This window comes from Rousettus aegyptiacus, unplaced genomic scaffold (assembly GCF_014176215.1).
Source record: "Rousettus aegyptiacus isolate mRouAeg1 unplaced genomic scaffold, mRouAeg1.p scaffold_m13_p_1, whole genome shotgun sequence".
Lineage (NCBI taxonomy): Eukaryota > Metazoa > Chordata > Mammalia > Chiroptera > Pteropodidae > Rousettus > Rousettus aegyptiacus.
In genome coordinates, this window is record NW_023416284.1 from 165,572,995 (window position 1) to 165,583,644 (window position 10,650).

The 10,650-nt window shown below is 38.5% G+C and overlaps 1 protein-coding gene across 2 annotated transcripts in view; it reads left to right on the top strand.

Annotated features, from left to right (window-relative positions):
- ARFGEF3 (ARFGEF family member 3) overlaps positions 1-9,883 on the top strand; it is a 145,322-nt gene extending 135,439 nt beyond the window's left edge. For both annotated transcript variants that reach the window (XM_016132679.2, XM_016132680.2), the window contains 2 exons: positions 3,461-4,682; positions 6,017-9,883. In XM_016132679.2, the coding sequence (XP_015988165.2) occupies positions 3,461-4,682; positions 6,017-6,208 (1,414 nt within the window). In that variant the 3' untranslated portion in view covers positions 6,209-9,883. The remainder of the gene's footprint in view (positions 1-3,460; positions 4,683-6,016) is intronic.
- The last annotated feature ends 767 nt before the right edge of the window (positions 9,884-10,650 follow it).

Here is a 10,650-nt window from a genome sequence, read left to right on the forward strand (position 1 = left end):
ATAGTCCCTAAAATTCTTTAAGTGTTTTACATTCTTGGATTTGATGCAGGGGCAGTTCTTAGCATAGGATGTAGCAGAAGATGAGTTAGACCTAAGAAAAGTTTGTATAGATGCTGGTCAGCTGCATTCTCAAAGGTCCACGTTGAAATCACCCATAGGGGAAAAAAACTAAATTAAAACCAGATGGTGACACTTAAGTCACTTCAACATTGATAGCCCCATGCTTTACATAGTTCACATAATCTTAATTGGAACTTTAAGTTATACAGCTGACCCGTGAACAACAGAGGTTAGGGACTCCCCAAAAACTTAACTACTAGTAGACAGCTGTTGACCAGAAGCCTTACTAATAATATTGTCAATTAACACGTTTTGTATGTTATATGTATTCTTACAATAAAGCTAAAGAAAAATGTTAAGGAAAATATAGTATTTATTGAAATAAAATCCTCGTATAAATGGATCTGTGCAGTTCAGACCCCATGGTATTCAAGGGTCAGCTATCCCTTAAACTTTGAATGTTTCTGATACTGACATGAGCATGTCTTAAGCCAGCTACTCGTTATGCAGTTAATTCTCAATTGAATTATCCCATCTGGAGCCTTACTTTTCTTTGCATCAGAAGGAGGAAGGGAAGGTGCAAGTTTCACCTCGCCATAGTCTCCTTCTTAAAGGACATGCTGAGAACAAGGTTGAAACACTCGGGTACCACAAATTGAAAAATTACCCATTGATTTTTGTTGGTTTCAGATCTTCTATCAGCATACATGATTAAGCGTGACATATCTACAAACAGTTATTTCACTTTTTGTATATCTTTCTGAAATTTTGATCTCTTCAGTCTTGCGTCACTGTTTTCTTATTGCTGCATCATTTTGCTTGAACCTAAAGGGGATTTTCTGTTCTTTTTCATATGCACAGTTAGCAATTTTATATCCTAAAGCACCCAAGGGAATATCTTGGTTGATGAAGATACTCCATAATTCAAACATGACTTCGCATCAGCCCTCTCTTTAAATGTTTGCTGGTAAGGGGTTTTCCATTTCTTAGGAAAGGTAATAGAAAATACTGAACTCACCCCTCTGATTGGGCTTCCTACTTCAGGAGTCCAGGCTGCCAGAGGAGTAGGGTGGAGCGTCAGGGCCATTTCTCAAGGAGAACATTTTCTGCAGGGCATGGTCTGTTCAGGTGCCTGTACGGAGAATCAGCCTGTTTTGTTGTTTGGTTTGTTTTGGAGACTTACCGGATACCACTCTCACCAGACATAGTCCTGGGGACAAGAAAATGAATAAGATAGTGTCTTCACCCATGAGGACTTTACACTGTGGTGGAGAAGACAGACAAGGAATAGAAGGCTTTCCCTTCTTGATTAGGCTCCTCCAGATCAACTTGGTGCCTTTTAGAGCCCTCTTTTTCAGAACGATACATATTCACCATTCCTAATACCTTATCAAACATGACTGAAGTAGGAGCTGAGGAAGTTTTGTCATAATATAATTATCCAGTTATAGGACCTAGTTGCAACATAAGCTATCACCTCATACCTGTTAGAATGGGTACTATCAAAAGGACAAGAACCAACAATTGTTGGAGAGGACTGTAGAAAAGAGAATCCTCATATACTGTTGGTGGGATTGTAAATTGATGCAGCCACTATGGAAAACATGTATGGAGACTCCTCAAAAAATTAAGAGAACTACCATATGACCCAGCAATTCCTCTTCCAGGTATTTTAGTGTGAAAACACTAATTCAAAAAGATATATATGCACCTCCATGTTCATTGCAGCATTATTTACAATATCCAAGTTATGGAAACAACCTAGGTGTCCATAGATGAATGGATAAAGATGTAGCATTTACATACATATACAGTGGACTACTAGACATAAAAAGTTTGAAATATTGCCATCTGCAACAACATGGATGGATCTTGAGAGTATTATGCTGAGTGAAATACGTCAGACAGAAAAGAACAAAAACCATACAATTTCGTATATGGAATGTAAAAAAAGTAAACAAAAGGAAAAATTCATAGGTACAGATAACATGTTGGTAATTACTAGTTGGGAATGGGGTGGGGAAGGGTAAATAGGGTGAAATATATGGTGAGAGATGGAAACCAGATTTTTGGTGGTGAATATGCAATAGAGGATACAGACATTGAATTATGATATTGTATACCTGAAATCTATAATTTATTAACCAGTTACTTTGATGTTTTAAAAAGTACTTTTCTTGTTATAAAATTTTTAAGTTTAAGGTCATTGCTAGACATAGAAGAATAAGGCAAAAAATTATTAAGGTAATGGTTGGGCCTTTGAAATCAATGTGTCTAATAAGCATTGTCATTATATTGTAATTATTCGGTTATAGGAAGTAGTTGCAACATAATGGTAGTAAGCTATTTTCACAGAATTCTAAGAGGAATGAACAGAATGTAAAACCATAAACCCGAACCACATTGGTGAATTAAAACATTCAGTAAACATAGTACCTGGAATTGAAATTGTTTTCTTAGTGCAAGAATCCAACCGAATAAAAGGGGCCAAATCACCAAGGGACATTTGCTTCTAAGACTCCCTTATCCCATCTGCGCCCTGATTAGGACAAGCGAGAAGTTGTAATGACTGGTGGGACTTGCCTGCTCCTCAACCAGGAGTCCTGGACAGATGTGTAGAGAGGATTCACCCTGTCCCACCTCTCCATCCCACGTAGCTGACATGTGAGGCATCTCAGTGGATTCAAATGAGCATTCAAGGCCCACAAGGAGTCACAGGTCATGCTGGCAGAAAAGGATGCAGAAGGAAATTAGTGTGTGTTAAAAGAACGCTTTCTCTCCTAGATTTGTGTTAGAAAGCTGTGAGTTAAACTTTTAATGTTGCAGACGTTAGCCCCATAATACCTTTAATGTTAAAACTTTTCAATGTTTGGCTCTCTCTGTTACATACTAGAAGCACCGAAGTTTTTATATACGTGCATCTAAGGCATTAGCATTTAATCCTGGTCAACTGGTTTGGTCCTTAGAAATCTAGACTTCAATAAGATTGCTAAAAACTTTGGCTTCAAGAAAAAAGGCAGTTAAAATACAACTCAAAAAAGTCAACAAGAATTACTCTTTTATTCGCTATGTTTTAATTTACTGTAACTATGAAAGAAAAATGTCATACCCATAATTGTGGTATATTAAAACTTTTTTATAAAACTTTTTCCTAAGTCTTGTAGATAATTGTTAATTCAGTATCATTAATTCTTTATTGCCTAGATTTTAAAAAGTGTCAAGATTTCCATTAATTATGATTAAAATGGTTATTGTATAATGCTCTTTAAGGAACACATTAAAATACTAGTAGTATAGTTTGTCATTTTGCAGATGTTATTCTGAAATGTGTAACATCTAAATTGCTCTAAAATATATAAGGCAAAAGGCTCCTAATCAATCCCTTTCTCTTCATTTGAAGTGTTTCTTTCAGGGAAATTGTGGTGAGCTTACTATCCCATCAAGTGTTACTGCAGAACTTATATGATATCTTGTTAGAAGAGTTTGTCAAAGGCCCCTCTCCTGGAGAAGAGAAGACAGTTCAAGTGCCAGAAACCAAGCTGGCTGGCTTCCTCAGATACATCTCCATGCAGAACTTGGCCGTCATATTTGACCTGCTGCTGGACTCGTACAGGACGGCCAGAGAGTTTGACACCAGCCCTGGGTTGAAGTGCCTGCTGAAGAAAGTGTCTGGCATTGGAGGTGCTGCCAACCTCTACCGCCAGTCCGCCATGAGTTTCAACATCTATTTCCACGCGCTGGTCTGTGCTGTTCTCACCAATCAAGAAACCATCACTGCCGAGCAAGTGAAGAAAGTGCTTTTTGAGGATGATGAAAGAAGCACAGATTCGTCACAGCAGTGTTCATCAGAAGATGAAGACATTTTTGAGGAGACTGCCCAGGTGAGCCCCCCGAGAGGCAAGGAGAAGAGGCAGTGGAGGGCTCGGATGCCCTCTCTAAGTGTCCAGCCCATTAGCAATGCAGACTGGGTGTGGCTGGTCAAGAGGCTTCACAAGCTGTGCATGGAACTGTGCAATAACTACATCCAGATGCACTTGGATTTGGAAAACAGTATGGAAGAAGTGCCCATCTTCAAGAGCGACCCATTCTTTATCCTTCCCTCCTTCCAGTCGGAGTCATCCACCCCATCCACCGGGGGCTTCTCAGGGAAAGACACGCCTTCTGAGGATGACCGAAGTCAGACACGGGATCACATAGGCGAGTGTCTGAGCCTAAGGGGGGTTAGTGGGGAAACCCTGATGCTGCCCCCAAGCCCCAAGGTGGAGAAGAAGGACCCCAGCAGGAAGAAAGAGTGGTGGGAGAATGCAGGTAACAAAATCTACACCATGGCAGCTGACAAAACCATTTCAAAGTTGATGACTGAATATAAAAAGAGGAAACAGCAGCATAACTTGCCTGCATTCCCCAAAGAGGTCAAAGTGGAGAAGAAGGGAGAGCCACTGGGTCCCAGGGGCCAAGAGTCCCCGCTGCTTCAGCGCCCCCAGCACTTGATAGACCAAGGACAGGTGCGGCATTCCTTCAGTGCGGGCCCTGAGCTGCTGCGACAGGAGAAGAGGCCCCGCTCGGGCTCCACAGGGAGCTCCCTGAGCATCTCCGTGAGGGACGCGGAAGCACAGATCCAGGTGGGTTCCTGCAGGCCAGAAGATGCCAGGACACTTTCCCGGCAAGGCAAGGGGGAAGCTGGGCCTCTGATGACAGACACGCTCCCCTCACAGAGCGTTCATGCACATTCCAAGATTGGCTAGACACCAACAGGTGACCCAGCTTCCCTCCTAAGTCAGAGGATTGCCTGAGATTAAGACATAGGATCTGTGTCAGTATATCAGTGTGAAACTGACATTTTACTCTAAATTTCAGGATTTTTGTGTGAGTTTTAACAGATATTGAGAATTAGGAATTCACTTGTATAATTAAGATGACACTAAAGCTTATTTAACTGGTATGGAGTCCCAAGCTTATTATTTGAAGACACACTGAGGAAATTCTACTTATGAAAAATTATTTAAAGGAAGAAGGCAAAGTGCATATTATTAGGTGGTGATACCAACGAATTGTTTTCATCTCAAGTTTTTCTAACCCATCCAGAGCACATAAAAATTTTCATTCTTCAGAAGAGTTTGAGAGTCCTTGTTCCTTTATTTAATGTTTGTAATTCCATCATATATTTAAAAAATAAGCTTGAGAGGAAAACTGTATTGGTTTTGTTTTGTTCAAGAATAGATAAAATGAGAAAAAAAATAGAAGGATCTGGAGTCATAGAGAGCCCTTAAAAAATAATCTGATGTTTAAATTGTGGACTCTTCACAGGCATAATAAGTTAGACGGTCTTGGGCCTTACAATTCTATGAACCTATAAAGAAATGTATTCTTTGCCTGAACATAAATTTGAAATTAGTATGAATATCCTGGAAGATGTATTATTTTTTTAAGTATCTTGAACATAGAACTCAATTTCATAATTCAGAATCCATAAAAATCATCCTAGACTAGATTTGCAAAAGCCCAAACCGAGATGTATGGTTGTTCTTTAACAGTTGACCTTGACAAATAACATTTTAATAATTGCTTTTCATACCTTAGAGATTTGCTTACGATTTTAAGTTATCCTAAATTAAAGGAGACCTATTTCAAGTTTTCTAGGCGTTATTTTAGTGATTGCTGATTAGAAGTGTCATTTATCCTATGGAAATCTTATGGGAAAGCAAGAGTTTTAAAATCTGAGAAATGAGAATGTTGTTGTTTTTAAAAGCTGAGAATGAGCTATTCCTAATGTTAGATAAGTCTCTGCTATTCCTTGTTTATATGAAGTTAAAGTGAGTTTATTAGCAAAGACTAATTTAGTGCAGCCTAAAGCCTGAGAAAACTTATTTGCAAATTGGCAGGGCTTAGCTACACCTGAGAGTTCAAATGAACCCATGAGTGAAAGCTGATCACTCTCTCAAATCCTCTCTCTTAGGCGTGGACCAACATGGTGCTCACAGTTCTCAATCAGATTCAGATCCTTCCAGACCCGACCTTCACAGCCCTCCAGCCAGCAGTGTTCCCGTGCATCAGCCAGCTGACCTGTCACGTGACTGACATCAGAGTTCGCCAGGCCGTGAGAGAGTGGCTTGGCAGAGTGGGCCGTGTCTATGACATCATTGTGTAGAAGACTCGCATTGAAGGAATTCAAGAGTGAGGGTTAGAGTATGCCTGCCAATCGAACTGATAGCATTTCCCCCTCCGCCAGCCCCACTGAAACAGGTGCATCAGAAAACAATCGGCCACTCCCTGACTAAACAGCACTGGGGCCATTCCAGATGACACAGACGATACTCTGATTTTGCACACCGTCTCAGAGAGTCTCCATTCCTTGACACATTTCTAAATCTCAAAGTTTATTTCCCAGCGCTTTTGCCTGCAATCTTATTGCCAAATGGGTCTCTTTTATGTACCATGCCTTTGAAAACGCTATGTTGATCCATTTGATCCATTTTTTTTTTTAAATGCAAGTGCTAAGGAAATATCTGCTGGTAAGTCAAGCTGATGTATAAACACTCAGACATCTACTACCAAACATTATTCAAACATTGGAAAAAGATTTCTGTCATGACTGCATTTGGCGAGAAAGAAAACAGCTAGAAAGATATATTCTTGGGTGTCATAATCAAGAAACAGATGACTTTCTCTGTAAAATATTCCAGAACATTTCAAAATTGCCCTAAGTTGTCAAGATTTTCTGGTTGGTACTCACTAACTTTTTCCTTTAAGGTACTGTGTGCCTTTATTTCCCGGCAGGGTTTTAAGTCAGTGTTATGGCAACCTTTGGCACACAGTACCCAGTGCTATTTGCTGATACAAATATTGCCAAGCGACAGAAAAGACTGACAAGTCACCCTAGCTGTCCCATTAGTCTTTGTTTTTGCTCCCGAAGCAAAAGAGAAAAGGGAAAGAAAAAACGGTGCCTTAATCCCTTGTTGCACAGACATTTCTATGCTCCACAGTTATCTAAACATATGGGATAACATTTGGTTTTAATAAAACATTAAAATGCAACTTATTTGATATCAGCACTCTTGGAGGAAAGGAACTCAGAGTTCTCCATTCAGTGAGCAGACTTCTCAGGGAAGGGGGCAGGAAGTGTCAGGTAGGGAAACAGCTGGAAGGGGTAGGAGAGGGAATTATGATGAAATCATTTTAAATCTTAAAATATTACACACCCATATGAAATCATGATGTCAGTTACACATGCTTTAGTCTCAGAAAAACTAAAGGAGATGGGGACACAGAATGAAATGTAGAAAATTATAAGTTTTTTAATTTAAAATATTTCTACTCTCAGGCTGGTAAATATACCCTATGTCTGAGGTATTTTTATTCAGGCCAATATTTTAAGTGGATATTTCTTGTCTTAAATATTACTAGAAAATTAATCTGGAAACTGTCTTATGTATAGTAATATTTAATATTTCTTATAATGGTTGAAGCTCCTCCATTAAGCCAACTCATATATTCTAGAAAGTATAGTTGCTAAGACATGTATTACAATTTTCCCAGCCCCTAAAGATGTATTCATAATTGAGCATATCATTCATCCTTTAAAAATAAAACATCAACTCAATATTGATGTAAGAATTTAAAACTGACAACTTGATTCAGTGCAGGTAATAGTAAACTTTTCTGCCTTAAGAAATATTGTAAACTATCTACAAGGTTAAGAGGAAGAGAGATCTCCCTGATTTATTTAGCCAGTCTAAAAGAAGGAACTTTATCATTCAGTATGCCACCAAGAGATCACCACAGAATCCAGACATTTTTTTTTCAGTTCTACAAAACACTCTTTACCTTCAGTTTTTACTCATTAGACAATAATTCAAGATTAGGAACAGATCAACTCATTGATCTTAACAAGCAATCAATTGTTCACATAGCAATGAGCTGTGTTCTGTATTTTTGAATTTTTATGTTTGTAAGTAGAATTGAAAGTTTGGTTTTTTTTAAGAAAGCAGTGCACTCTGGTTATTGTTTCTTGTAGCTTATTTTAGGTTCAATTCTCATTTTTGAGCCTGTGAGTACTACAAAATTCACTGGGGGAAATAAAAAGCTTTAGTAGAATAGCAAATCAGAGTAATTAAAAAATGTACAGCAATTTTTTGTAAAGCAAAAAATTTAAAAGAGGCCAGTCTCGATTCATGAATGTCCTGTCCCGGAGTACATTCATTATTTAGAAATCGGAATTCATCCTCGCACAGATTCTCTATTCTAGGATCCAGGGCTAGTTTATGAAAATAAATTTACCTCATACTCTGTCCAAACACTGCTGTTGTACTAGCCTGATTATGGGTACAAAGAGTAAAAAAATGAGAGAATATACATAGCTCTTTGCCTATAATTTTCAATAGCCCACCTGAGGCCCACGTTGGTCTTCAATCCACCTTCTTTCCCAACTTACTCTTTTCTACATCCATGTCAGGTTTCAACCAGAAAATTAGCTAAGTCACGTAATAGTTCCCAGAGGTATTGAAAAGGACATTGCTCGATGCAAATAATCTAATGAATAGGACTTCAGGTCACGATGAAGTCAGTGGACTCCTCCCAGGGGTAGAGAATAAAGGGAGATAATTAGGTAGACAAGGGGTCCTTTCCCAGGATGCCCCAGCCAGTCCCTCACACTCATCCGGTGCCTGTTTCTGCATTCTCTCAAGGTCTCTGAAAGACCAAGGTCAAGACAGCCTTTGTAGTTAAAACAGTTATTACCACATATTTGCAAATCTTAGATGATTCTGCAAGTTGCTTTCAATTGCCTGTATTTATTGCCAAAAGTATGTTACCTAAGGTTGAGATTTACCCTTTTTTCTAATATTTTGGTAAAGTTCATATCATGAACACTTGGAAAACTCCAAATGTGAAGGATTCCTGACTGAACAGCTCAGCTAAGTATACTATACTCTTCGTCAGATTTCTCCTTTCTGTGAGGGCATAGGTTTGATGGATGGCTAATAGACTGTTCATAGGCTCTCTCTTAGCTCTTGCATCTCCTGATCAGCTTTTAAAGATGCTTAGGCTGCCTCTTTATACCACCTTGTTCTTTCTCCCCTTATGATTATTTTCTATCCTCCACTGATACAAACTAGCTACCTTTTACCATTTTTAGGCTATTTAATGACTGGCTGAGGCTAAAATACATAACAGCTCAGATTAAAATATTTTCAAACATGACAAAATGGTAACATAATTCAAAAGTACCTTTAAGTGGCAACTTCTTTGTACAATATCACTAGGCTTTTTATTCTTGTCTTGAGAAGGCTTATACAAAATCACTTGAGTCAAATAGCCTTAACTACAAGAAGGTAATGTAAATATGAAATAGATATCCTTGACTTCCCTCAAATATATCACAACTCTGCTTATAAATGAAAGTTTCCTTTAAAAAAGGAAAATCTATTCAAGTCAGTCCCATCAGTGGGAACAGAATGAAGACCTTTGGAGCTGATTATGATAGCAAGAGGTTACAAACAGCAGGAAGGAGGTGACGCTTGAGTGCCACTGTGAATGTAGACCTTTACCTACGTTATCATATTTAATTATCACAAGAGTCTTGTGAAACAGGGATCGTTTTCCTCATTTTTTCAGATGAGGACAGAGACTCAGAGAGGTTAAGAAATCTCCCTGAGATAACCAGTAAATGGCAGAAGAGATGTCATGAATTCAAAGGCCATGCTCTATAACACCATGATCTAAGTGCACAGAACACGTTAGTGTCTCAAGGAATTAAACGGTTAAAATGAGCTGAAAATTGAAGCCCCAGATCTGTAATGTTATGGGGATAGTTCAAGTAGGATTTAAAAAAAAAAGAGAGAGTAGTGTTTATACATAGGTCATATGTAACATAACATTTTGAGTGTTTGAAACTAAAGAAAACAAAATCTAGACTTTGTTCTTAAAGCAGACCTTCAGTAGTAATTTACAAAACTTATTAATTAGGTGGAGATGATGGAATATATTCATGGAAAACCATGGTGGTCTGTGTCTGGAATGATGTGCACAAGTTGTAAACCTTTTCAATTACTTTTATTCACTCAGAATAAAGTGCCCTGTAGCCAACGGTGCCTCTCTATTTGCTTCCCTAGGAAGTATATAGTAAATTTGTAAATTTGTGGCTCATCATCAAAGTTTGGGAATATGCAAAATGAATGATAACCATTTTTCAAATGCACACTCTGAAGAGGAAGTACTGGTTAGGCAAGATTGTTTAAAGATTCAGGTACTGAGGGCGTCAGGTCAATATCCACAGTAAACCTGTGCCATAACATCTAAATAGTCATACCTACTTTGCAGACAAGGAAGCAGACAGAGGGAAAATCCAGAACTTACATGTGCTTGGGTACCACTTAGGTGATCCTAGTGAGATTTAGTGTGGCCTTAAAAAATCAAGAGACTATTTTTAAGCACTTTTTAGTGGAAATAATGAATTCGTTATTGGGCAAGATTTACAAAAACAGTAAAGAACTCATAATGATGCCTGGTGAGAAAAATAACAGCATGTTCTCATTCATTAGTGGAGCAATCTAGAAAACTGTCTTTTTGACTTCTTTGTGAGATCCTCTTCCT